Here is a 27,086-nt window from a genome sequence, read left to right as displayed (position 1 = left end):
GGTCTGACTGTGCGACCCCATAGATGGCAGCCCACCAGGCTTCCCCGTCCCTGGGATTCTCCAGGCAAGAACACTGGAGTGGGTTGCCATATCCTTCTCCAATGCATGAAAGTGAAAAGTGAAAGTGAAGTCACTCAGTCATGTCTGACTCTTAGCGACCCCATGGACTGCAGCCTACCAGGCTCCTCCGTCCAAGGATTTTCCAGGCAGGACTGTTGGAGTGGGGTGCCATTGCCTTCTCCAAGATTCAAATGAAGGAGCATCAAAGACCTTTGGTGAAAAACCTCAGCTGCACGTCTAGGCAGCATGAGTACCAACTACCAGCCATAGTAAATGAGACTGTTTTGGGTCTCCCAGTCTTTTCCAGTGGCCCAGTCAAGATCATACAAAGCAGAACTATCCAGTTAAGCCAGAAAATCATGAGAAATAATTTTTAAGCCCCCCAAAACAAAGCTGAGGACCTCTTGGTGGTCCAACGTTTAAGAATCTGCCTGCCAATGCAGGAGAATCGAGTTTGACTCCTGGTTCAGAAAGGTCCTACATGCCATGGGGTAATTGAGCCTGGGCGCCATAACTACTGAAGCCCACGAACCCTGGAGCCTGTGCTCTGCAAGCAGAGGAGCCACCACAGTAAGAAGTCCACGCGCCAAACTAGAGCAGCCCCCACTCTCTGCAACTAGGGAAAGCCCGTGCACAGCGATGAAGACCCAGTGCAGCCAAAACTAAAAATAAATAAGACATTTTTTAAAACTCTTTTTAAAAAGCTGAGACATCGTTTCACTCATAAGTACTTCAGAATGAATCTCTTAAACGTGAAGACTTAAAAAAAAAACCCATAACCACAATACCACTATCACTCTTTAAAAAGTTAACCATAATTCCTTAATATTATCAAATATCTCATCAGAGTTCAAAGTTTCCCCAATTGCTCATAAATGCTTCTTATAGTTCACTAGTTTGGATTTGAATCAAATAGGTCAACACATTACATCTGCTTGATAAGTGTCTAAATTTCTTGAAACCTAGAGATTTCCCATCTTTTCTTTTCTTGTAATTTTTTGTTGTTGAAGAAACCGGGTTATCTGTTCTGTAGTTTCCCAGTCTGGATTTTGGTCATCGTATCCCCGCATGTCATTTCACATGTTCCTCTGATTTTTTATAAAACTCGTCATTGGATGCAGGGAGCTTGATTTCTTGGCAAAAATAATGCCTCAGTGAGTTTCATGTGTCTGGAGGGAGGTTCTCTCTCTTTGTGATCTGAAGATTGAGCAGCATTTCAGGGGTTGCCAATCTGATATCTTTCTTATAAAGTTTTCCCATCATGTAGGAGCTGAAACTATAAAGCTCTTAGACAAAAAGATAGACTGGCATGGGCAGAGGCCAGACCCTGCAGGGTCTATCTGGGCTGAAGTGGAGGCATGGTGCAGGGAGGGGCAGGGAGCAAGCAGAGTGCTATTTTGGAAATACCACTCTGGATGTTGAAGGACAGATTGGAGAGGAAGCCAGACTCAGGGGGCTGAGTGCTGTGGGATTCCACCATGGCTTTCTGGAGAAAACAGAACAACAAACAGTACAGAAAACAGTGGAACCAACTGTAAGGACAGAAAGCAGATCTTCGGTTGGGGAGGGAGGAGTTGAACACAGGGACCCACTGGAGGTTAGGCAATGGAGCCACTGTGTGACTTGGTGATGATGGACTGTGTGTTTGTCAGGACTCATTACCCTACCAGGTAGCCCAGGACTTGCCGAGGACATGGATGCTGTCTGACCCATCTCCGGCTCCCAGGCCCTGTTAGAGTGACCTCCGGGCTTTAGGTCCCGTCAGGAAGCCTCACCTGGATGACAGTCCCCTGTTTGTTCATTCATTTAACAAGCCATCCTTGGGCACCTACTATGAGCCAGTAGGTGGTACCAAGACTCTACTGAGTACCGAGACTCTCTGATGACCAAGAGCTCCTCAAGAAACATCAGGCTTGGGGACTTCCCTAATGGTCCAGTGGCTAATGTCGGGGACCCAGGTTCGATCCCTGGTCAGGGAACTAGATCCACATATTACAACTAAAGAGGTCACATGCCACAACTAAGACCTGGTGCAGCCAAATAACTATTTTAAAGAAAGAAAGAAACATCCAGGTTTGGCTTCACACGGCCTGGATCCATCTGACACATTTTCAAGAGTTTGACTGGTGCCCATCTCTCTTGGTGGGCTTCCCTGATAACTCAGTTGGTAAAGCATCCGCCTGCAAAGCAGGAGACCCCAGTTCAGTCCCTGGGTCAAGAAGATCCACTGGAGAAGCAATAGGCTTATTCTTGGGCTTCCCTTCTGGCTCAGCTGGTAAAGAATCCTCCTGCAAAGCGGGAGAGCTGGGTTCGATCCCTGGGTTGGGAAGATCCCCTGGACAAGGGAAAGGCTACCCACTCCAGTATTCTGGCCTGGAGAATTCCATGGACTGTAGAGTCCATGGGGTCGCAAAGAGTCAAACACGACTAGCAACTTCCACTTTCACCTCTCCTGATCACCCCCAGCCCCAGCTAGCTGGGCCTTGCCAGACAGAACTCACAGGTATACCAAAAAATAATCTTTATTGTCACTAGTATAAAACAGAGATCAACTGGCCTCTCAGTCTGTACAAAATGTGGGTGTAAAGACCACCTGGGCTGCCCCCATTTCTCCCATAGTGTCCTGTCCAAGAGCAGCACCCTGGAGCTCTGTGAAGGGGAGAGGGCCACACAAGTGCCTTCCCTGAAGGAGAAGTTGAGGGTGGACTGGGTGGGGAGCACCTTCTGCTTGAGGGAGGCAAGGAGCAGAGGAGAAAACTGGAGTAGGGGAGCTCCCAGCCATTCATGATGATCCTGGCCTCACCTTCTACCCACTCTGAGTCCGCTCCAGGGCGGGCAGCTCCGGAGGAGGGGGGCAGCCTGGGGTGGGCCAAGATGTGACCGGCCCGTGCAGTGGTCAGAGGGCCACGCGGGTGCAGCAGTAGCGCAGCAGGCAGGGCAGGATGCCGCGGTTCAGCTGGTGGAACTCCACGAGCTGCAGCAGGTCGGTGAAGCGAGTCTGGCCATCGTCCATGCTGAAGTACAGGCGCCCCTCCTCCTCGCTCTGGGGTGTGGCCACAGTGGGTGGGAAGTCAGGGAGGGGTGAGGGCCTGGAGGAGTGCCCTCCTGGGCCAAGGCTGAGGTCCCCATTGCTTGTGCAGCAGCAAGGAAAGAGGGGAGACCCCAGGCACCCTGGGGGCGGGGTAGGGAGGACGGGCTGCTGGGCGTTTCTGCGGCAGGAAGCAGGGATACTCACCGGCAGGATAAGGTAATGTTTGACTTTCTGCACGTGGCACAGAGAAAGCACAAAACCCTGTGGGTTCCGCTGACTCTCTCGGACCAGGAACAGGCTGCCAGGAGACAAGCCAACGTGACCGGAGGACACGAGGCCACCACCCGGACCCAGGTCTGTTTCCTCCCTGGTCTGCTGCCCTGCCCAGCCCAGTCCCTTACCCATCAACCAGGCCCTGCTGCCTGATGAGCCGCTGGCTCTCCTCGCGAGAAATGCGTCCATGGAACCAGGGTTGTGTGCGGTGGATGGCTGGGGTGAGAGGAGGCAGATGGGTGGTCACTCCGGGGCGGGGACCCTCCTTCTCACCACCCGCAACAGGAATGCTCAGAGAAGCCATACCAGCCCCTGCCCCTGAGGACAGCGGGCCCTCACCCACCTGCACTGAGGCTCGTGCCCGAGCTGGGGGTGGGCAGGCTGAGACGGTGGTTCGTTTTCTTCTGCAGAACAGTGGGGGACACGGGGGATCAGGGCACGGCTGGAGCATTACTAGCCCCTCAAGAATATAGAGCCTCTTTCTGCAGCTGGGTGCCTCCCCTCGCCCCTCGCTCTCCTCTTCCCGCTCCATGGAAGCCCAGATGGAGAGCAGTACAGACAAGCAGCTGAGTGTAGCCCCCTCACCCGCCAGGCCTGGGCCTCCTCCAGGGCGGCGCTCAGAGCTTCCCGGGGGTTCTCAATGACACGCCCAGCATGGCCGGAGAAGTCCATGGCCACCAGGGTGTCGTCTGAGACACTCCTCTGCAGGTTGGACAGGACGGGAGAGGGGTCAGATGGGACCTCAGTATCCCTGGCATGGGGCCTGGGTGCCTCCCCTCCCCCTCCCACAACACCCTATGAACACTCACCGAAGGTGGGGAACCCCCACAGGGTGGGCACAGGTGGCGGCACAGTGTCTGCTGGTAATTCTTATACAGCTGTACCCCAAACTGCGAGGTGGAGAGAGAAAGAGGCCAGAGGTCACACAGATGCTGGGGGCTCCGCTGTGGTGCCCCGCCCAGACCAGGACTCCCCAAGAATCGGGCAACATCCCTGCCCCTGGTGGAGGGGCTTCCTGAAGCCAGAGCCGCAACTCCAGTCTTGGACCAAGGATTCTGAGAGAGCAGAGCTATGATGATGCCCTCTCATTCCAGAGACTTCCTGGGGGCAGAACTATGACTCCTCCCTCACGCCAGGGATCCCGAGAGCTGGGTCAGCCCCCCAGCCAGTGCCAGGACCTCACCTTGAAGAGGCGGAAGGCGGCTAACCAGCAGGAGCGGCTCCGCTCATCCTCAGTGCAGAAGAGGCGAAGCCCCTTGTGGCCATTTCGAAGCTTGTTTGGCTGCGGGGAGAGGAAACTGCCTGGTGCCACATCTGCCTTTAGAACCAGATGCCGTCTCCCGTCTCCGTGGGGCAGGGCAGGGTGCAAGGAGAGGAGGCTGGGGGGTCCCAGAAGCAGCTCAGAAGCCCCAGGTAGGATCCTCACCTTGATACAGAAGCCGAAGTCTGTGGGCATCCCATAGAGCTTGCGGCCCTGGGTCACCACGTACACATTGGACTCGTTCACATCTGCTACGTACTGCAGGTGCCTCGGATCCTGCGCAGCACGAGTGAGCAAGACTTCGTACAGGCAGACCCTATGCTCCTCTCACCATCCCCCCTCAACCAGCTGGGGAGAGTCCAGGCCCAGAGAGGAGCAGAGAAGTGCCCCAGGTCACACAGCACATAGAAGCAGAGCCAGGACTTGAACTCAGTTCGCCTGCCTCTCCCACTGCTACCTTCTGGGGCAGGTGAGCTGGGAGGGGAAGAGGGGTAGCTGAGGGTCTCAGGGCCGAGAGGGTGAAAGGTCTAGGAGTTCCCACAGAGAAGGGGCAGCTCCTAGAAGCACCAGGGATGGGGTCTCCCAGGGGCCGGGGCTGTCACCTTTAAGACCTCACCTTGGAAGTGCCCTTGGTGGAGTAATACAGGCCAGAGCGGCGCAGGAAGCAAAAAAACCGTTTCCAAAGCTTGCGCCCTGACCCCCGGAGCTGCAGGAAGCCCTGGATCTCTGGGAAGCTGCCTGCATTCAGGAAGTTCTGAGGACAGGAGAGCAGGGTGAGAGCCTAGAGGTGGCCACACACACACACACACACACACACACACGCCTTCCTAGCACCTGCCTTGGTGGCAGGGGTTTACATTTACTGTCATGTAACAGAGGAAGAAACTGATGCTTAGGGCGGTGCTGGGCTTTCCACCCCATAGAGGGACGGCACGAGCTTCCCGGCCAAGAAGCCCCGGGCGATCCTGGGGAGTCACGGCCATGAAATGGGAGTGGGCCCTCACCTGGATGACGTCCTCATGGGACATGCCCGTGTGTGCGTCCAGACAGCTAGAGACCATCTTTTCTGGGAACAGGGAGTGCTGGGGGCAAAAGGAGCCAGGAGTCAGGGACTGAGGATCCGGGTAGAGGTTGAGGTTTCTGGGCCCAGACCCCCCTCTTACACACACTCACTGGAGTGCTCTTGAACAGCTCGTATTTGGCAAAGTTCTTCCGGAAGACGATGCGGCTGTCTCCACCAATAGGCCAGGCAGCCTGCACTTCTGCCACTGACTCATGGTCCTCCAAGGCCCGCTCTGGGGTCAAGGGCAAAAAGCAGGGGTCAGTGGAGGCCAGTCAAGTGTGAAGCACTGCCTCCCAGGCCAGGCAGCCCCCTGCGCCCCAACTTACCCAGTGCTAGGTAGGGGTGGCACTCCACCAGCCCCCAGTTCTCGTCACTCAGGGCGTGAGATCGCTGCACCAGCATCTCGCACACATAGCGAGCCGTGGCACCTGTCGCCACCTCCACCGAGCGGCAGGTCCCATCTTCACTGTACACCTTTATGACCTGCACACCAGGAATGGCAGGTGACGCAGGGAAGGGCAAAGGGTGGTTCTCTCCCATCCCCCTCTGCTCTACCCTCTGGGATCCTTGACCAAATCCCCTCCACCCAGCCAAGGTGGCACTGTATCTGCCCCATCCCCTAGCACCCCATGCTCCCTGCCTTCTGTTTCCCAGGGCAACTCACATGGGGGCAGCTCGTGTCTCGAGGGAGCAGCCCCCTTGCACTGGAGGACCCCCCAAGAATGGGGCTCTGTGAAGAAGGACTGCAGAGCTCGGGGAAGGGGTTGGGGATGGAGGGCAGAGAGGTTGACTGCAGCTCCTCCTCTCGAAGAAGTTTCCTGGGGCGGGAGATGGAGGGGAGGAGTTGACGGTAAGCTTCTGTGCATTACTCCAGTGCTGACCGCTCGCTCCCCCCAGCCTCCCTCCATCGGCCAACACCCCATTTTACCTGCTGGTTGGAATGGGCAGAGGCTGGGACCTCTTCACCTCCCCAGACAGAGGGGCATCGAGAGGCGGGGGAGTCCCAGGAGGGGTCCCAGAGGCCAGGTACAGGTCTTCTGGGGAGCTGCTGAGATGGAGCGGAGACAGACCCAGCTCCATGACCTCTAAGGGAGAAGAGAAACAGCTGCTCTTGTGCCCTGGTCCTGGGGATAGGGGCCAAGGGGACCCAGACCTCCTTCACCCTTCAGTCGCGTGCCCCTCAGAGTTTATCGGGCCCCTCCTTGATCTCCCCCTAACTGGGGTTCCCTGGAGCCTCTGGCGAAGGGCAGAGTGAGCCCCTGTTACAAAAAGGGACTCTGAGTCCTGAGAAAGAAGCATTCCTGCCTCATCACAGGTGAGACAGGGAGCAGATCAGCGTTTGGACTCCCAGTCCAGTGCTCTTCCTGACCCCAGGTTGCCCAGGGGAAGAGCTGGGAGGGTCCCCTCACCACAGGCCAGGCAGCAGCGACCGACTCCCTGACCCCCACACAGCCCGGTTCAGTGTCACCCTTGCACTTCCCAGCGTGGGGCACTCACTCCTCTGGGCTCTGCCCCAGGTTTTCCCAGGGCTTTGTTGCCAGAGCCTGTTGTGGCAACGCCTGCTCAAGTGCTGAGTGATGCACAGAAGGAGAGAAGGAGGTGGGGAAGGACAGGAACCAGGAGGGCAGGAGGCGGGCTCAGCTGCAGTGGGAGGGAGAAGGCGAGCCTGGGGCCTGCTCCCCAGCGGCCCCCAAACCTTGTGTGCCTTCCTTAGACCCCTCCCGCTCCCCAACTTTCTTGAGGCCTCAACGCCAGAGCCACCTCCTTTGAGAAACCTTCCTGGATTTTCCACATTCAGACTGAAGGGCTCCCTCTCAGCCCTGTGCTGGGGCCTCCGCACCAATGACTGTGCACCTGTCTTATCCACCCAGTGGTCTGAAGATGCCCAGCCATCCCAGGCAAGGCCAGGGTCTTACCCACGTTTTATTGCCCATAGGCACTACACGGCATCCAGGAGATGGGGATGGCCACCAGCAGGTGGAGGCATCGCAAGCCCCTCCTCCCCAGGAACCAAGACCCTTTAGGCTGGGCTGAGACCTGGGAGGGACCTGGGAGGACCTGCCGTTCTGTCCCCTGCCTGTGCTCCAGATACTGGGCCAGGGCTGTTAGCTTGCCTAAGGTGCCCAGGATCTGCCCCCCGTCCCCGCACCCAGGATGAGGCAGGTCCCCAAACTTTAAGTGAGGACATAAGGAGATTTGGGGGACAGGTGAGTCAGGGTGGGGCGGGACACACTGCCTGAAGCTCTCCATTCATCCTTGACTCATCTCCACTACTTCCTGGCTTAGGAGAAACACAAACAACCCTGCCTCTACCCATCCCCTCCACTCCCCCAGCTCCCCCCACAACAGGATTGGGGAGGAGGAAGATGTGGGTGGGGTGGGGGGAGGCTGAGGCTCCTCTGACATCATCTCCTCCTCCCCACCTTTGGCCTACCTCCAGACCAGGTCCAGGTGCAACCTGCAAAGGGCCCCCGGTAGCCACCACCCAGCCCAGGAGCCCCCTCACCCAGGAGGGAGAGAAGAAAAGCCTGACCGGGATTCAGAAGCCCATCTGGAGTGGAGCTGACCTCACAGGGGTGCCCCTGGGGTACCTAAAGTAACCCAAAGAAACGTGCAGTGCTCCTTCTCCTGTCCGGGCCCCCCAGACTTCCACTCTGCTGCTGCTGCCCACCCTTAGCACCCAGGACTCAGCTGGCCCGGGAGGGTCTCATCCTCATCATCCCTGGGAGATGAGGGTCCTTTTAATTCATATACTCTCCTGGGCATTCTGATCAAAGGCGTACTCCGGAGCAGGAGTGGAAAGTCAAGACACACAGGAAGACAGACACAGACAGGCAGACAGGGGAAGGCCAGGAGAGTGAGCCAGCGATGGGGCTGGGGGTCCTGCCAGGAAGGAAAAGATCCACCCACGGTAGGACACCAAGAGACACCAGCACATCAACACCAAAACACAAGGCCCCCACTCCCACCCCCTAACCTCTGACAAACCGCCCTGCTCACTTCATTCCAGGAAGGACTAGGGGAAGGGCTGCAGGAATCACCCACTCCAGGAAGCCAGAGACCAACAGTGGTGTGGTCTGAGACCAGGAGGACTGGATCCTCTCCCATCCCAGAGGGAAGGGGAATCTGGGCAGCGTTTGGAAGGGAAGAGGGTAGATTTGAATCAGACTAGAGTCTGGCCTCTGTGGGGGGCGGGAAGGCTGACTCTGGATGGGTTTAGCCTTCAGATCCCATCACCCAGCTCTCCAGAACCTTCTAAGGCAGGACAGGACTGGGGAGTCAGGACCAAAGAGAGGAGAGGTGGGAGAAACCGGTCCTCGCTGTCTCCCCTGGGCAGCCCCCTCCACCACCCCGAGAGACCTAAAACTTTCAACCTGAGGCCCTGGGAAGGTTATATTGAAGAAATCGACCCCCACATCAATCTGTCCCCTTAGTATTGCGACTCCCTTCTGCGACTTCCCCGCCCCCGTGGCTCGGGCCCCACCCTCCTTCCCGCCCTCCCGCCTCCAGCCTCCTTGTTTACTTCCTGAATCTTGCCCCACCTGGCTGGCCCCGAGGGCGGGTGGCAGGGCTCAGGGCAGAGGGCCGGTAGAAAACAAGGCCACCTTCGGTACCGGGCGGGGTGGGGAGGGGAGGGGCTGGAGCTGGGGCCTGGAGGTGGCGGGAAGGCCCCCGCCAGGCCCAGGAACCCCACGCCCTGCCCGCATCGGGATTTAGTTAGGAGGAAGGCTTTACCTGTGGGGGAGCGCTTAGGGTGAGGGCCCAGGTGAAGAGGCGGGAAACCCCTAGCTGACCTGGAGTTGGGGGCAGGGCCCCCGGACCCTGCGGCCCCGCCCCCTCCCGCACTGGGGGAAAAACATCCAATGGGAATGAGGGGGGCAGCTCTTTTAAAGTTTAATTCGGGAAGAATGCTAGAGTGTCTGTGGAGTTAATCATTACAGGCTGCTTGCCTTCACGGGGGGCCCCCCCAGCAGGATAGCGGGGAGGGGGGGGCGGGTGGAGAGGGGAGAGCAGAGTCCAGGACAGGCGGACCAAGAGGGGGCATTCTCGAGGCGCAGTGGGGTTGGAAGGCCTGGCAAGGGCAGGCACGTGCGTTCTCCATCCCCAGCGTGCCAGGGAGACCCCGACTGGGATCCAAGTCTTCCCCAAGACTATTCAGACGGACAAGGCAATCTGACCCCCTCCCGCACTGCACACCCACTCTCCCCAGGCCCTACTGCACTGCAGACCCCGAGCATCTAGCCCTTCAGCCTACCTAGACCACTTCTTTCTGAAGCCAGAAGGGACCACCCCCCTCCCCGGGGCCTGTCCCACCCCCACCTTCCCACCGGAGGGCTGTGCTGAGTCGCTCAGTTCAGTTTAGTTCAGTTGCTCAGTTGTGTCCGACTCTGCGACCCCAAGGACTGTATGTAGCTCGCCAAGCTCCTCTGTCCATGGGGATCCTCCAGGCAAGAATACTGGAGTGGATTGCCATGCCCTCCTCCAGAGGATCTTCCCAACCCAGGAATGGAATTGAACTGGGGTCTCCTGCATTGCAGACAGATTCTTTACCAGCTGATCTACCAGGGAAGCCTGTATTGCTGAGAGGATGCAATCCAGAGAGATGAAGCTCTAGCAATTCAGAGAATCTGTCTCCTTTACTGCCCTCCAAGTTGGAGGGTGCCCCGCTGCCCCGACAGAGACATCTGTCTTTAATAAAGACTTGGGGGAACTCAAACTGGGGTCAAAGCAGACGGAGCCTGGGAGACACTTAGGGCTGCCCCCTCGGCATTGGGACACCCCTCCCAGCTCTCTTTCTGGGGATGTGGGGAGGGGCTAGTTTCAGCGGGAAATCCGCCGCCTCTTGGGGAGGAGAGAAACTGGATTCCTGCTTCCCTGACCCCATCAGCAGGTTGGAGTGTGTGTTTGGGGCTGTTGGGGGCGGGGTGGAGAGGGACGAAGGAATGGGGAGAACAGGGAATGAAAACAGGGAAAGACCGAGGGCAGATAGTGAGGAGGGGGCAGGATGGGAGGCTGGAGGAAAAGAGAAAGTGAGGCTTCCAGAGAAACACAGCAGGAGGCCACATCTTTCTCCATATTCTCCAAAGATCTCCACATCTTTCTCCCGGATCTACTGGTGCTCCCCACCCCCAAGACTAAGTGCCGCGCTCTGGTCCTTACCTGGACCCTGGGTGTTGGCACACCTGGCTGGGGCCACCGATTTAGGAAGGGAGATGCCAGGCTCTTAACTACCTGTCCCCCCACCCCCACCCCCCCGTCCCCGCCCTTGGCCTGACATCACTGAAGGGGGGAAGGAGGGGGAGCCGGGCAGCCTCCTGTCCTGCCCACCTGGGCAGCCATCCAGTCAGCTCCTGGCCCTGAGACTGGCACGGCCTGGGGCCCTGGTGCGGCTGGGAGTGGGAGCAGATTGTCGTCTGCGACCGATCTTGGTCGCCTTACCTAGAGGAGCCCCAGCTGGAGTAGCAGGACACAGGGTCCGAAGTCCGGCGCTGTCTAGGAACCTCAGGTACCTGGGCTTGGTCTGAAACCCCCTCCCTCTTCTCTACAGGTGGTAGGAGAGTGTCCCAACTTTGAACGTAGGAGTCGGGGGAGGTTGAGCTCTGTTGTCCAGGCTTCTGACCCAAGGAAACAAATTATCTTGGGCAGGTGGGGGCGGGGCCTGAGGGAGGGGCATGGGAGGAGGAAGCACCAGAGGAGGGGCGGGGACTCCCTGACACTCTAACCTGGCTGGGATTGTTTTTGTTCTTCTGTAGCAGGTGCCAGGGGAGAAACAGTCCAACTGTACAGCACCGAAATCGAAGATCTAGAGTCCTCATGACCTGGGATGGAGGAGCAGGGACCTGGAAGATCAGAGAAAAGGGACTCGCCCACTCTTCCCCATGCCCCTTCCCAAACCTGGTCTGTTCATTGGCCAATTTAGGGGGCCTGTCTGCTGCTTAGGGTCTTACCCCTTGGGGCAAAGGGCACTCTATGAAAGAGGGAAGCCAGCCAGAAGGATGTCCAGCAACACGGCCTGCCCCTTGACCTCCAGCCACAGTCTGACCACCCAGGCTGCACCCTGGCCCCTCAGGGGCACCCAGCATATATCCTCCCTTCTAAGCAAAGTCCATGGTCTCAGGTTTTCCTTCTGAAATCGAAGGGGTTAGGCAAGGTCTCCCAGTGGCAGAAGTGGTTTGGGGAAAGCTCTGGTCAGGTGCCAGGGGACTCCCCTTAGCACTGGCCTTCAGCAGTAGGCAAACACAAGGTTGGAGAGAGGGCCTGGGAGACTGAGATCAAAGGCAGCAGCCGCCTTCCAGCCCAGCCCAAGTGGGTGACAGTTCAGTAAACAAATAATTCATAGGGGTGATAAGAGATCTGCCCTGGGGGACCTGGAGGAGTGACTGGATGCTCAACTTTCTCCAAACTCAGTTTTCCTTGAAAAAACCAAAGTGGACTAAGTGAAGAAGTGGGGAAAGAGGCAAGGTCAACTGGGCCACTGGATATCTTGTGAAAAACATGGTAGACAATTCACTCCATCAATCCTTCATTCACTCAACTAATATTTGTTAAGTACCTACTATATGCCAATCGCATGCTTGGCACTGGGGATACAGTGAGCAACAAAACAGATCCCACCGTTATCTTCATGCAGCCCAATCAGGGAGACTGATGTTAATCAAAGAACCAGGGCTTCCCTGGTGGTCCAGTCATTAAGAATCCATCTTACAATGCAGGGGACACCAATTCAATCCCTGGTCTGGGAAGATCCCACGTGACATGGAGCAACTAAGCCCGTGCACCACAACTACTGAAGCCCTCATGCCTAGAGCTGGTGCTCCACAACGAGAAGCTACCACAACTACAGAGTAGCCCCAACTTGCTGCCACTAGAGAAAAGCCCAAGCAAAGCCACGAAGGCCCAGCGGCCGCCAAAATAAAAAGAAATCAAAGAATCACACAAACAATAAGAGATGACAGGAGACAACCATACTGGGAAAACACACAGGGAGTTAGGGAAGACTTCTCCATAGAAGTGACAGTTGAGCAGAGGGGAAGTTGTTTGGATTGGAGGATTTGGATTGGTGGATGGGAAGGGGAGCACCTTTCATGATGATGAAACAAGTGCCAAGACCCTTGACAAAAGGGGACAGAGCGTGCAGAGGCAGAGCAGGATGGAGAAGGAAGGAGAGGAGCCCACACAGGTGTGGCTGAGCACGTGTGAAAGGTGTGGGGAAAGGCTTTGTACTCAACTGTGTCCCTCAAAGTGTGGCCTCCAAATCTGCCTGGGCTTGTGTAAAAACACACATCCCTGGGTTTCCCTGGTGGTCCAGTGGGTAAGACTCCTCCTGCCAATGCAGGGGACACAGCTTCGATCCCTGGTCCAGGAAAATTCTACATGCCATTGGGCAACTAAGCCCATGTGCCACAACTACTGAGCCAGCGTGCGTAGAGCCCATGATCCACAGCAGGAGAAGCCATGGCGATGAGAAGCCTGGGACTCGCAAGTGGAGAAAAGCCCAAGCACAACCAAAGACCCAGCACAACCAAACATAAATAAATAAAATACAACTTTAAAAAACCAAGCGAACAACAACAAAGAAACAGATCCCTGGGCCCCTCCCCAACTACTGAAACTTGGTCTCTGGGGACAAGACCCAGGAATGTATGGTATTGACAAGCCCTCAGGTGGTTGTTCTGTAAACCAGGTTTAAGAGCCATCCATCCTGTCTGTCCAGACCAGCAGGAACTATGGGCAGAGGCCAGACCCTACAGGGTCCATCTGAGCTTAAGTAGAGGCCCAAAGGAGCGGGCAGATTTATATTTTGAAAAAATCACTCTGGATGTTGAAGGATAGGATAAGTTGGAAAGAGAAACCAGACTCAGAGGGCTCAGTGCTATAGGATTCCATTTATATGACTTTCTAGAGGGGGCAGAATGCTAAGGACAGAAAACAGATCTGGAGTTGAGGAGGAGGGAGAGGGGTTGACAGCAGAGAAGCTTGTGAGGAGGTAATGGAGTTGTTGTGTATCTTGGTCCTGGTGGTAAGATGTACAACGGTGTGTGTCAGGACTGACAGAAAGGTACACTCCAGAGGATGTGTATTACTGTGTATAAGTTGTATCTAAATTTCTTAAATAAAAAAAGAAACGACAATGAAAAAGAATAGATTTATAAATCAATAGGACAGTTTCAAGAGTCTAAGTAAAAATCCTTACATTTCTGGTCAACTGATTTTTTTTAAACTTTTTTTTTTTTTTTTTTTTAAACTATACAAGTGCGGCCCAGTGCGGCCAAACCAGGAGTCCGCACCAACCCCTGCCCACACACCACGGCCAGGGGAGAGGATTCTCTTCCTAAACATTTTTTTTTTTTTTTTGATGTGGATCATTTTTAAAGTCTTTATTGAATTTGTTGCAATATTGCTTCTGTTTTCTGTTTTGGTTTTTTGTTTGTGAGACATGTGGGATCTTAGTTCCCCAACCAGGGATCGAACCCGCACCCTCTACGCTGGAAGGCAAAGTCTTAACCACTGGACCTACTGGTTAATTGATTTTTGACAAAGGTGCCAAGACAATTCAGTGAGGGAAAGAATAGTCTTTTTGATAAATGGTTCTGGGACAAATTGAATAGCCACATGGCAAAAGATGAATTTAGATCCTCCCTTACACAATTTACAAATATTAACTCAAAATAGATCATGGATTTAAAAGTAAGAGCTAAAACTATAAATCTTCTAGAAGAAATTATGAGAGAAAATCTTTCTACCTTGGGTTAGGCAGAGATCTCAGATACAAATGAGACAGCAAAGCATAAATGACAAAATAAAAGGTTGATAAACTATACTTCGCCAAAATTTTAAAATTTTGCACTTTGAAAATTAAATTTTAAAAAATACTTGTGGAAGACTGGAGAAAAATAATTAAAGTCATATATTAGGAACTTTGTATACAGAATACAGTTGATCCTTGAACAATGCAGAGCTTAGAGGTACCAATAACCCAGAGTAGTTGAAAATCTGAATATAACTTTACAGTCAGCCCCCCCATCTGGTTTTCATCTTCAGATTGACACAAAACTTGTGTTGGAGAAGGCAATGGCACCCCACTCCAGTACTCTTGCCTGGAAAATCCCATGGATGGAGGAGCCTGGTAGGCTGCAGTCCATGGGGTCGTGAAGAGTCGGACACGACTGAGCGACTTCACTTTTACTTTCCACTTCCATGCATTGGAGAAGGCAATGGCAGCCCACTCCAGTGTTCTTGCCTGGAGAATCCCAGGGACGGGGGAGCCTGGTGGGTAGCACTATGTATTTACTGGAAAAATCCACATGTAAGTAGACCCACGCAGTTCAAACCTGTGTTGTAAGAGTCAATTGTATATAAGGAACTCCTACAAATCAGCACTAAAGAGACAAACAACCCAATTAAAAGTGGGCAAAAGATTTGAATAAATGTTTTTCCAAATTAAGATATATGAATGGCTCATAAGCACATGAAAAGGTGCTCAAGACCATTAGAGAAATGCAAATTAAAACCTCCTCACTCCCATTAGGATGGCTATAATGAAAGAGACAGACAAGTGTTGAGAAGGATATAGGGAAACAAATCATCATATATTGCTAGTAGGAATGTAAAATGCTACAGCCACTCTGAAAAACAGTTTGGCCATTTCTTAAGTTAAACATAAACTTTCCACACAACCTAGCAATTCTACCAGTAGGAACCTACCCACAAGAAGTAAAAACACATGTACACACAAAGACACACAAACATTCATAGCAACATTATTCAAAATACCCCCAAACTGGAAACTCAAATATCCATCAACTGGTATTGAATAAACAAAACATTTCATCCATACACTGGGATATTTCTCAGCAACAAAAAGGAACCACTAGTACATGCTATAACATGGATGAACCTCAAAAACTTTAAAAGGAGTGCAAGAAGTCAGAAGCAAAAGACTGCATAGTATTTCATTTATATGAAATATCCAGGAAAGGCAAAATGATAGAAAGCAGATCAGTGGTTGCTTAGGGCTGGAGCCGATAGCTGGAAAGATTGAAAATACTCAGGTGGGACTTTTTTTAAGTCGATGGAAATGTGTGGAGATGGCTGCACAACTCCGTAAGTCACTGAATTGTTTTAAAATGAATGTTTTAAAGGGATGCTAGAGTGGGTAACCTGAGAGTATCCTTTGGTGGGGCTCCAGGGAAAGAAGAGGCAAGGAGACAGTCTCCATTTCTAGAGCTGCAAAACGGGAATAAAGAAGCCAGCTCGGTAGCAGGGTAGGATGAGACGGGGAGGTGGAGGATCTGGGTGCACGTGATGGCAGCACAGAGCCTGCGGAACAGAAGCCTTAAAGCCTAAGGTTTCCGAAGGCATGAGACAGGCTTAAACTACCCAGACTGTGCCTGCAGTTTAGAGCTTAAGAGTAAGAAGTACCTGAGTGTGTAACTGGAATGGTTTATAATGCCATCAGCAAGACAGGAGAAACGGCAACTATTCCATACCATCAGTCAACCCCAGGCCCTCTGCAGTCTAAGATATGTCATTAGATTAAATAAGACCGTGAAGTCCAGCGGACACTAGATGTGGGGCAAGACCGGCGCTCCGAGAACTCGGGCCAGGAAAGGTAGTCTAGGCCGATCCGCCCAGCCCAAGCCCTCCAGCTGGTAACACGGTCTTAACGCAGTAGCAGCCGCCTGCAGGGGGCGACCCGACGTCACGCGCGGCCCCGCCCCATCACGTGCCCGCGGCGTCGCGTCATACCCGGAAGCAGCGGCTGTAGGGAGTTGGCAGCAATGAGCGGGGATACAGGGACGACGTCCGTAGCGCCCCCTCCCGGGGAGACCGAACCGGGCCATGGGGTCCGCATTGTGGTTGAGTACTGGTGAGCGGCCCCTGCCAGTGACGGGGATCCGGGCCGGACGAGGGTGGGTCCACCGGAGGTACCTTTTCCGAAACCCAACCGGACCTCCGGTATCTTCTCCCTAGCGAACCCTGCGGCTTCGAGGCGACCTACCTGGAGCTGGCGAGTGCCGTGAAGGAGCAGTATCCAGGCATCGAGATCGAGTCGCGCCTGGGGGGCACAGGTGAGGCTGCAGAACACCTGCTGAGTCAGTGTTCTAAATCCCAGCTCCATCACTTTCTAGCTCTGGCATTGGCTGCTTTATCGTGTCCAGCAGTACCTGGCACATAGTAAAATGTCCAGCCAGCTTGAGTCCCCTTCCATAGGTGAGGGGAGTCACATTTGAAGCCTACTGGGAGAAACGGGTGAAACCGAAGTGTTGGAGGGAAGGGAAGCTTTCACTGAGTTACCAGGAGTTCAAAGGAAGGGCACATGGGTGATGCCTCCCTTGTTTCCTTGGCTTGACCCAGGGCTAGGAAATGGCTTGAAGAATCTCTAATGTGGCTGATGAGGGAGCTTGTGTGAAGTCTAAGGAGTGTGGAAGGCCCCCTTTTATAGAATTTCCCGCCTTTTGCCTGTGCTCAGCATACAGTTCATTCATGTTTATTTAATACTAGGGGCCTTTGAGATTGAAATCAATGGACAGCTGGTGTTCTCCAAGCTGGAGAATGGGGGCTTTCCTTATGAGAAAGATGTGAGTACTTGCAATACCGGGAATAACCCCAGTTCAGCTTGCCCCTCCAGGGGACACAGCATTCCATTCCATATCTCTGCCCTCTAGCTCATTGAGGCCATTCGAAGAGCCAGTAACGGAGAACCCCTCGAAAAGATCACCAACAGCCGCCCTCCTTGTGTCATCCTGTGACTGGATGTGATTCTCGGTTCCTGCTCTCTTCTGGGATCCAAGCCTTGGTTGCCCCGCTTTGATCCTGCTGAGGGCTGCCCACTGCCTGTCTCACCTCACTTAGCTCCTGGCAGCTAAGAGACCCTGGCCTCCACTTTGCCCCTTTGGTGGGCACCAGGAGGGAGTAGATGGTTCTGTGGTCTTAGGGGTGGAAGAGAGATGCTCTCCATGGACATTTCCACAGCCACCTTACACCCCTTCCCTAAGATCAGTTCAGTTCAGTCGCTCAGTGCCCACAAAAACCTGCTCCCCTCTCCAGCTTAGCCATACCTGTCAGATGTTACCATAGTTCTAATTTATTTTCCACTAGCCCCAGGCAGTGTGAGCTATTGGCAATAAAGTGGCACTGCAAACACCTGTGCCCACTAGTGTGTGTGTTTATGTCGTTTGGGGCTGTGGGGAGGTAGGAAAGCGGGACAGAGGCCAGCCCAACTTTGTTCCACCGTGACTGTGCTGGCTGGGTGGGTTTTTCCTGGATTTGTTGTTCATCACTAAGTCATGTCTGACTCTTTGCGACCCCATGGACTGCAGGATTCCCTGTCCCTGCTGCTGCTAAGTCGCTTAAGTCATGTCCGACTCTGTGCGACCCCATAGACGGCGGCCCAGCAGGCTCCCCCGTCCCTGGGATTCTCCAGGCAAGAACACTGGAGTGGGTTGCCATTTCCTTCTCCAATGCATGAAAGGGAAAAGTGAAAGTGAAGTCGCTCAGTTGTGTCCGACTCTTCGAGACCCCATGGTCTGCAGCCTACCAGGCTCCTCCGTCCATGGGATTTTCCAGGCAAGAGAACTGGAGTGGGGTGCCATTGCCTTCTTCATCCCTGTCCCTAGCTACTCTTAATTCAGTGATTTCCTTGCCAAGGCAAGAAAAATGAGTCACACAGTAGACAGTGCCTCTTGTTTCCTCTGTCCTTCCCCGACTCCTCCTACCTAGAGAGAGAAAATTACCCCATTCAGGTGGGTGGGTGGCCTTAAGAGTTCTTTTTTTTTCCCTAAGAATGATCTTTTCAAAGGGCTCTCAGATCAGAATCCCAACTCCCAGTTTCCCCTCAACCCAAGAGCCAGAAAACTGGAAGTAGGCTCCTAATTCAAGCTTTCCCAAGATTCCTAGCCAGTCCCTCCAGGAAAGATGAACTGAATGTAAGTTAGGAGGTAAGCAGTAAAGGGACGGCTCCAAGCCACCCCTAGACATAGGCTGGTGTCCAGCTGTTTTCCAAAATATATTTGCAAATGGAGAAAGTGAGTGTGGAGGACATCCCTCCCCCAATCCCAGGGACTGCCTCCCCCCCCGCCGCCATTACCCACTCTCCACTGAGTCCTTATTTCATTTAAAAAAAAACAAATAAACAAAAAAACAAAAGTAAAAACAAAACCAAAAAAGCAGTCTGTACAAGGACTGGATCTAGGTGCTGCTGCTGCTCCTTTCTTCCCAGGGACAGAGCTGGGTCTCAGGGACAGTCTCTGAATGGGTTGCCGTAGTTCCTAGACACCCCCTTGGGGCCTTCTTTGCACTCGGCCCAGCCTCCCTAAGTCGTTCAGTGCCAAGGATCTGGAAGAAGTCAGGCTGGGCCATTCTCAGCCATCTAGGAGTTGAAGTAGGAAAGGAGATTCCTGGCATGGCAGGCTCCCCTGGACATGATCCAAGGGCCTGCTCCCTGCCTGGTGCCGATGTGGGCCAGAAGTCAGGCCTTCCACACGCCCTGAGGGTTCAGTAGGGCCTCAGTGGCCCTGGGCTTTTGGCTCATACTGGCATGTCCAGACCCAAGTACTCAGGGTTCTCTGCCGTAGGGGTCCCTTCAAAGGTGCTGGGTGGAGTGCCCCGCTCTGATGGGTCCTGGTCCCAATAATAGAGGTTGTCAAAGGCTGGGCTGAAGGCTGGAGAAGGGTGGGACTGAGGGGCAGCCCTGCCCCGGGGTGCCAAGTACTCAGGGTTCTCCACGGCAGCCCCAAAGGCAAAAACGTCTTTGACAACCCCATTCTTCCCAGGGGATAGCGTCTTGGGCCTTTCCAGAGTGGAACCAGCAGGTCGAGGAGGCGGCAGAGGACCCTCTAGGGGTGAGGGGGGCTGTGGGTGAACCTCTGGCTGGTTCACATATTCTGAAAGGACAAGAGAAGGAATCTTGTGAGGGGGTGGAATCTGTGTGTCCCAGCTGCTACAACTGCCCTGCAGCAGGCCCTGGGCAGAGCACCCCCAACCCCCACCTCCCAATCTCTCAGCTCGAGCCTGACTTCATACCCGGCTGGGGGCTGCAGGTCAAGGGGGCAACGTAGCCATCAGCCTCGGGAGAAAGGGGTACTGTGGGGTCCTCGCTGTACCGCTGCAGAGGACTAGAGTCATGTTGGGGGAGGGGCTGCAGTCCCTTGGCCGCCCCCATTCCCAAGTCACCATCAAACACATCAGAGCCTGCCCCTTCGGAAGGTGCCAGCGGAGATCTGGGAGGCTCCTCCTCAGAGGGCTCCAGCCCCAGTGTCAGCTCACCACCGCCACTCTGAGGACAAGAGAAGGTCAAAATGGAGGTCATTCATGGATCTGAGATGGAGGCTCCATGGGAAGTGACAGGGTCCCAGGAGATAAATCATCTCTGATGTATGACAGAGGCATGGTAGAAAGAATGGGATCACAGTTGGAAAGCAGTAAGAATCCTTCTTAGGGAAAATGGGGCCTCCTTCATGAGAGGTAATGGCTGGAGGACATCGGAGGAAGGAACCCTAGTCCACTGGAGTCAGGGGAGGTATCCAACGACACCCACCACCATGTGATGGGAGCACTGACCCTGGTGGATGTGCTGCGGTGCCTGCGATGGGCCGTGCCTGCAGCACCCGGGGCAGGGTCTGGGCAGAAGAAGCCCTGCTGGGGTACCAGGTACTCCTCCGCATCCACCAGGTCACCCATGTCGTCATCCTCCAGCAGCGAGCGGTAGAAGGTGCTATCCAGGGGGCTAGCAGGCCCCATGTCTTCATTCTGGGGAGGAGGGAGACAGCGTGGCAGCCTCTCCCCAGCCCAGTACACAGCCTCCTGAGGGTGGCTCAGGGAGGGCTAGAAGTCTGATGAGTCAGGCAGGAGCTTAGAGGCCTGGGACCCAGGAATCATTCTCCCTTTCCTCCCTTCTAAGGGAGAGTGCTCTTAGCCATAGGCCGGGATGGGGTGAAAGGTTCAGTACCTGGATGACCACAAAGCGCTGGGGGTCCCTGGCCATGCGGGAGAATTCAGCCACTAACTCCCGGAACCTCGGCCGACATTCAGAGTCAATCATCCAACCTGGGGGTGGGCAAGAGCCCGGCATCTCAGTTCTGGCTGCAGCCTGCATGCAGCACCCCTCACCCTCACCCCCAGTCTAGACAACACTAGAGTCCAAAGCCCTCTGATGATAGAGAATCTACTAGTTTCCCCTTTTTATTTTGCATCAGTCTTTTTTCCTAGCTGGCCCTCGCTAGCTCCTCTGGACTGGTACTGTAAAAGGGCAGGGAGAGCCTTCTGAGACCCCATTAACCATATCACCATGCTCTTGGCCCCACCCCATGCCCCTTGTAGGCCCATCCGCCCAGAACCACCCACCCCTCCTCCAAGCAGCCAACACAGCTCAAGAACGCACATTTGACCATGATCATGTAGACATCAATGGTGCAGATGGGGGGTTGGGGCAGCCGTTCTCCCTTCTCCAGCAGGTCAGGAATCTCCCGGGCTGGGATCCCATCATAAGGTTTGGCCCCAAAAGTCATCAGCTCCCACACAGTCACACCTGGGGCAGAGATGGGGTAAAGTGGTGGGAGGACCACAGGCAGCTTTAGTGTACGGAGCCTCAGAGGCTCTGCCCAAGAGCCTGGCACCATGGGGGAAGGAGGAATGATGCAGTGCCAAAGGGCAGGAGATAACTCGGTCTTCCCCCAATCCCTGAGAAGTGCACAGACTCTGGCAGCTTGAGGCACTGGCAGCCTCTTCCTTCCTTCTCATATTCATACTAAAGGTGTCCATTATTTCACCCCATCCTTCCACCCACATTCTCCCCAGGGCCATGGCTCCTTGTCCACCCTCCCTACCCACCCCATCACACACCATAGCTCCACACGTCACTCTGGTGGGTAAACCGCCGCCGGAGAATGGACTCCAATGCCATCCACTTGATGGGCACCTGGTAGAGCAGAGAAGGAAGTCCTCCAACCAGGTCTGAGTTCTCTCAGGGGCCAGACCCCACTCCCCCTTGTCTCACTCGGTTCGCTTGTCTAACCTTGCCCCCATCCGCGTGGTACTCTGTCTCGTCAATGTCTAGCAGCCGAGCCAGCCCGAAGTCTGTAATCTTCACATGGTTGGGACTCTTGACCAGCACGTTCCGGGCGGCCAGGTCCCTGTGCACGAGCCGCACATCCTCCAAGTAGCTCATCCCCTGGGGTCAGAGGCACCAGTGTGGACCTCGCTCTGCCAAAACTCTCCCAGGAAACCTCCCTATCCAGAGGCTTGCTCCCCAAGGGCACCTGCAGAGCCCTGGCCCCCAAAGTGCATACCTTGGCAATCTGCACACACCAGTTCAGCAGGTCCTGAGAGCCCAGGCGCCCACGGTGTTCTCGAACGTGGTCTAGGAGGCAGCCATAGGGCATCAGCTGTGTCACCAGCTGCACTGTGGATGTCAGGCAGATGCCCAGGAGGCGGGACACATATGGGGAGCCTACACCAGCCATCACATATGCTTCCTGGAAACAAGGGCACGCACTGAGAGGGTATGGGAAACCACTAACCCCCAACCACCACACACCACACACCCCTCCCATGGGCTGAGCCATGGTAACGGGACCCTCAGCCAATCCAATCCCATTCATCACAAACCAGAACCATGGCCCACAGACTAGGGAGGCTAAGAGTAGAGATTTGGGGGAATCACAGGGTGTCCCCCAAAACCCCAGTGAAGAGAGAGAGAGCCCAGTCCCCCGTGCCCCCAGCTGGAGAGGGTGGAAGGGCTTACGTCCAAGATTTCCTTGTTGGCTTTGGGAGATGTGTTTTCCCTCAACACCTTGATGGCCACGGGGATTTTCACATTTTCCCCATCAGGGATCCAGATGCCCTGGGCAGAGAGGAGGATGTGAGCAGGAGAAGGACCGGCCAGATCCAACCTGCAGCCGTCCTTCTTGGGGCCACTACTTGGGCTCCCAATTCCCTCCCCCACCCTTGGGCCAGCCCCATTATTTAGCAACAACCTCACCATTTAGACCCACTGGCCACTCCCAATCCCTTATCCTTAACTGCCCTACTCAACTGCGCCACCCCCGGCTCCTGGTCCCAACACACCCTCCGCCACACCCTGCAGCATCCTCTAGGACCCCCCACCCAGGGACTTTGGCCCCACCCCTGACCTTGTAGACGGTGCCAAAAGCTCCAGATCCTAGCACCTTCACCTTCCTCAGCTCTGTCTCTTTTAAGATCCGCATCTGAGCCTGATTGGGCATCGCTCCGCTGGGCGTCAGAGGCTCCACCAGCTGGGGTGAGGGGGTAGTGGGTCAGTGCTGCGGGTTGGGCCGCAGACCCCAGGCCGCGCGAGAGGCCCTCAGGCCGCCTCACCTCCGTCTCCTGCAGCAGCCTCCGCATCGTGTACTTCCGGATCTTCTGCCGCCTTCGCTTAATGAGGATGCCGAACACCAGCCCCACAAGGACAACCAGCAGAACGCCCACCACAGCGGCAATGATGGATGTCACAGGGCTGGGGGCACGAGCCAGGATCATGGATTGGGGACCAGTCTGGGGCAGGGGGGATGAAGGGGTCCCACGGCGGGGCGCGGTGGTGGGGGAGGAGGGAGAGGGGGCTGACTGTCACTGGCATTTGGAAAGGGACGACAGAAGGGTGACCCACAGGCTCCCGTCCTGTCTGACCTACTCTAAAACCTACCTTGGCTCCTCACCGTCTGGGAAATAAAGTCCAGACTCCTTGCTGGGATTCAAAACCCTCTACACCTACGTCTGCAAGTTGCCTATGCTCTTGCCCATGGCTCTAGCCCAGGATTCTCAAACTTCCTGACAAAACTCACCAGGGAGCTGGTCAACCTGTGAGAGTATGGAGCCCCACCCTCCAGAGATTTTGACTGTGGTATGAGGTGGGGCCCAGGAATGTGCCCACAGTGATTCTGATGCTCTAGCCAAAATTTTCACCCATAGGTCACGATTTCCACATCTCCCAGCCTTTGTTATAACACTTCTGCCTGGATCACCATTTCTGCATGAGGTCATCTTTCAAGACTCTGCTTATCCTGGGATAGAAGGCCCTCCTGGGCACTGACCCTACATCCTCGTCACCCTTGTTCCCCTCCCTTGCTTAGCCAAGGGCTGGCTTATCACAGACCTCAAATGGACCCTTATTTCATGGACAAATGCTTACTTAGGATACACTCCAATCTTTTTTCCCTAAAACCCTTCCCAAAACACCCCTCTGCCTAGAAATCAAGTCCAACGATGGCAGTGATAGACATCACAGGGCCTGTGGCCTCGTGGTAGGGGAGAGCCTATGCCCTCCAGATCCGGCCCTGACTCAGACTTCACCCCCTACTCCTTCCTCTGTGCTTAGTCAGTTACCCACCACAGCAGAATCTTCAGCAAACACATCCTAGACTTTCTGGACACCCCTCACCATGCTGCCTGGTTGCTTTCCTCCTAATACAAGTGACATTTCCACCCCTCTTTCAAAACCTAGCTCATGTGCCTGAAGCCTCCCACTGATCCCAGGGATGTATTCACTGTCCTTCCCTCAGTGCTGCAGCTATGCTCTCTTCTCAACGTGCCTCAAGTCCCAGGGAGTTGAAGGCTGCCTGTGTCCCTTATGAGACACCTAGCTATACAGGGTGGGGAGGTGCTGGGTGTCTTCCTATTCCCTGACCCCCAAGCAAGCTGAGCAGGCCTTCCATCCCCTGCATGTGTGTGCACATACGTGCTCAGTCACTCAGTCGTGTCCAACTCTTTGCCACCCCATTGATTGTAGCCAGCCAGGCTTCTCTGTCCATGGGATTTCCCAGGCAAGAATACTGGAGTAGGTTGCCATTTCTTACTCCAGGGGATATTCCCAACCCAGGGATTGAACCCTGGTCTCTTGTGTCTCCTGCACTAGCAGGCCAGTTCTTGACCCCTGCACCACTTGGGAAGCCCCTCCATCCACTAGTTGAAGCTAATTGAAAGGAGCATCCACAGTGGAAGAGTAGGCTGGGGAGGACACGTGTCATGTCAGGACATGACACCTAGCAGCAGTGACCACCCAGGGGTCAGTGGGGGACTGGGGGCAATGTGGGATGCATTCTGGGGACCAGGCTGACCTGGCTCTCTGCTCGGCGGGGCAGCCCTTGTCATCCAAGTCCACACAGCTGCAGGAGAGAGAGAGTCCCGTCAACAAGGCTGGGAACCACCTCCTACACTCACTCCAGCCTCACAGGAGCCCAGGAGGTGGGTGTGACTGGGTTATGATCCCCACTTGACAAAGGCAGAAACTGGGTTCGAGGTCACCAGGGCTCTTTCCACCATCCCACAGGGGAGTCCTCCAGTCTGTAAACCCATATCCTTTGTACCTCCCTGTGGTGGGTAGGAAGTGGCGGCACCCAAAGGAGCATCGAGTTCAAGAGCTTGGCCATCTCCTCTGTAGAGGATGCCAGTGTAAACTACTACTGTAGTTGGGCAAACTCCTGCTGTCCTCCTAGCGGTTCCACCTCTGGGGATAAACCCTAAAAATGCCAACACCTGTACACTAGGGGGCATGTACAAGATGCTCACTTGTACATGGAGCACAAGTGCAATAAACTGCCAAAAAGAAAAAAAAGGAAACAAGTTCAGTCAGACTCTCAGGCAGGGACACAACTAAATAACTCCATATTGCAGACTGAGTAGTTTAAAAAAAAGGAGGTAGATTGATATGCATTGACAGGAAAGGGCCTCCAAGATACATAAAGGGGGGAAGGTGCAGGGAAGCAAAGTGTATATGAGTCAAATGAAATTGCTGAGAAATAGATGAGCTTATATGAAACTGTTGTTTCTTGATCATTTTTGATTTCCAAAAACAGCAATCTTATATGACTCAACCTAACATATACGTAAAATGCATTTATGTAAACATGTGCAGAAAAGCCTGGAGGAATGCACATACCAGAGTGACCTGGTAGTTCTCCCCAGGGAGGGGAGGGGCTGGGTGGGTGGGGCAGTGGGAGAAAGGGCACTTCTGCTTTACACTATTTACTTTGATACTGCTGAAAATGTGTCTTACAAGAATGTATGCACGTGTTCCACGTGTTATCAAAAACAACCAAGTAAAAAAATAAAAAGAACAGGGCGGATCACTGCATTAGGACATGAAAAAGCATTGCAAGAACTGCAGTGTTACGTGAGAAAAAGCAATTTGCAAACAATAGGTATGGTCTATGCTCCTATTTTTGTAAAAAGAAATATAGACCAGAATGTGCACAGATAAGAATTAGAGAATAAAAATAATATATAAACATATTTTATATATTATATAATAATACATATGTTAGCATATGCACATATAAACTGGAGGGAAAATATGGCAAGTTATTAACAGTGGAATAGAACTGTTAATACTATTAATTTATTCTTCATGCTTTAATTAAAAAAATTTTAATAATATGTATTACTTTTGTGATCAAGAAAAAAAAGATAAAAAAGTTAAGGGCCTTGGGGTAAGCAAAGGCAGAGATGTCCCACTTTTTACAATAAGAGCCTCAGAGAGGCTCCTGGAACAAGCCCTTCTTTATATGGGGAAGGCCCTCAGACTCACGAGTGGGTGCAGTTGATGGGGCATGGCTGGCATATGCCCTCCTCATCTGGAAACTTCCAGATGGGCATGAAGGAGAGGTCAGGCTTCACACCACTGGGGCAGCGAGCCACGCAGAAGGGAGGATCCTTGTAGTGGGCACAAGCCACACATTGGTCAGCCTCCTGGGAGGGAAGAAAGGATTTGTGGGGGGCTGGCACCGATACTCCTGGGGCAGCAAGACCAGGCCCCTGGGTCCCCTTGGTGCTTCCCATGGCCACTCGGCAGCACTTTTCACCCTGCTTTTAGAACAGCTCCAGACCTGCTATGTCTGCTACCCCTGTTCTGCACCCAGCTCCCCAGTGCTCAGGCACAGTGCCAAACCCTATTTTAAGTTAATTCTTACTGTATCCCAATGGGGTGGGCACTAGCATAACATTGATTTCACAAGTGAGCCAACTTAGATTGGAAGTGACACCTGGATTTGAAACCAGGTAATCTGATGCCTGAGCGCCCAGGTCTAACCGCCTTGACACTGCCACAGCCAAGCACACAGGCTTCCCTGGGCCTTCTGCATGGTCGGAAGGGTCTCAGGGTCCACAGTTCTTGCCGTTCGAAGCATCCCAGCCTCCTTCCACTCTCCTACTGTTCAGGGCTTGGAGCCCTCCTCAGGGATATTTTACTGGACTTGGCCAGGTCCCTGGCAGCTCCCCCCACCAACCCCGCCCTGCTTCCCACCACTCAGCTCTGAGCCCACAAGCACCTCACCGAGCCAAAGCAGGTCACTGAGCCATTCTGGGGATGACACTCGGGGTGGCACGGCAGACAGTACCTGTCCTTCACGTACTCCCGGGGGAGCCTGAGGGGAGCACAGCCAGTG

At 54.2% G+C, this 27,086-nt stretch overlaps 3 protein-coding genes and 1 long non-coding RNA gene across 9 annotated transcripts in view; 2 read left to right on the top strand and 2 right to left on the bottom strand.

The window, feature by feature from the left end:
• Positions 1-2,566: 2,566 nt before the first annotated feature.
• On the bottom strand, positions 2,567-11,512 carry GRB7 (growth factor receptor bound protein 7). 6 transcript variants are annotated; one of them, XM_019982463.2, is made up of 15 exons: positions 11,412-11,512; positions 6,617-6,773; positions 6,353-6,506; positions 6,015-6,171; positions 5,799-5,920; positions 5,630-5,707; positions 5,242-5,379; positions 4,791-4,901; positions 4,548-4,646; positions 4,174-4,254; positions 3,950-4,066; positions 3,708-3,768; positions 3,493-3,580; positions 3,296-3,389; positions 2,567-3,103 (listed from the first exon to the last, which is right to left on the bottom strand). In XM_019982463.2, the coding sequence occupies exons 2-15, from the start codon at positions 6,766-6,768 to the stop codon at positions 2,957-2,959; spliced, it is 1,599 nt and encodes a 532-aa protein (XP_019838022.1). In that variant the 5' UTR covers positions 6,769-6,773; positions 11,412-11,512; the 3' UTR covers positions 2,567-2,956. The 6 variants fall into 6 exon arrangements, with proteins under 6 accessions (XP_019838022.1, XP_019838019.1, XP_019838021.1 ...); XM_019982460.2 differs by lacking the exon at positions 11,412-11,512 and adding an exon at positions 11,128-11,264; XM_019982462.2 differs by lacking the exon at positions 11,412-11,512 and adding an exon at positions 10,849-10,932.
• Positions 3,335-8,259, top strand: LOC139177576 (uncharacterized). The gene is made up of 3 exons (XR_011562074.1): positions 3,335-3,445; positions 4,459-5,094; positions 8,129-8,259. It is a non-coding gene; the product is annotated as an uncharacterized lncRNA (long non-coding RNA).
• Positions 11,513-16,401: 4,889 nt separating the features above from the next.
• MIEN1 (migration and invasion enhancer 1) lies at positions 16,402-17,835 on the top strand. Its single transcript, XM_019982433.2, has 4 exons — positions 16,402-16,558; positions 16,663-16,760; positions 17,194-17,270; positions 17,358-17,835. Exons 1-4 carry the CDS (start codon positions 16,470-16,472, stop codon positions 17,439-17,441), a joined length of 348 nt encoding a protein of 115 aa, XP_019837992.1. The 5' UTR covers positions 16,402-16,469; the 3' UTR covers positions 17,442-17,835.
• Positions 17,836-18,678: 843 nt separating this feature from the next.
• ERBB2 (erb-b2 receptor tyrosine kinase 2) overlaps positions 18,679-27,086 on the bottom strand; it is a 24,390-nt gene continuing 15,982 nt past the window's right edge. The window contains exons 14-27 of the mRNA XM_019981603.2: positions 26,975-27,065; positions 26,231-26,391; positions 24,762-24,809; positions 23,026-23,164; positions 22,821-22,943; positions 22,433-22,531; positions 21,978-22,163; positions 21,704-21,859; positions 21,532-21,607; positions 21,071-21,217; positions 20,639-20,736; positions 20,251-20,439; positions 19,714-19,966; positions 18,679-19,574 (exon numbers count right to left, since the gene is read on the bottom strand). Of these exons, the coding sequence (XP_019837162.1) occupies positions 19,219-19,574; positions 19,714-19,966; positions 20,251-20,439; positions 20,639-20,736; positions 21,071-21,217; positions 21,532-21,607; positions 21,704-21,859; positions 21,978-22,163; positions 22,433-22,531; positions 22,821-22,943; positions 23,026-23,164; positions 24,762-24,809; positions 26,231-26,391; positions 26,975-27,065 (2,122 nt within the window). The 3' untranslated portion in view covers positions 18,679-19,218. The remainder of the gene's footprint in view (positions 19,575-19,713; positions 19,967-20,250; positions 20,440-20,638; positions 20,737-21,070; positions 21,218-21,531; positions 21,608-21,703; positions 21,860-21,977; positions 22,164-22,432; positions 22,532-22,820; positions 22,944-23,025; positions 23,165-24,761; positions 24,810-26,230; positions 26,392-26,974; positions 27,066-27,086) is intronic.

The sequence above is a fragment of the Bos indicus genome, chromosome 19 (assembly GCF_029378745.1).
Source record: "Bos indicus isolate NIAB-ARS_2022 breed Sahiwal x Tharparkar chromosome 19, NIAB-ARS_B.indTharparkar_mat_pri_1.0, whole genome shotgun sequence".
Taxonomy (NCBI): Eukaryota; Metazoa; Chordata; class Mammalia; order Artiodactyla; family Bovidae; genus Bos; species Bos indicus.
This window is presented reverse-complemented; position numbering and strand designations above follow the sequence as displayed.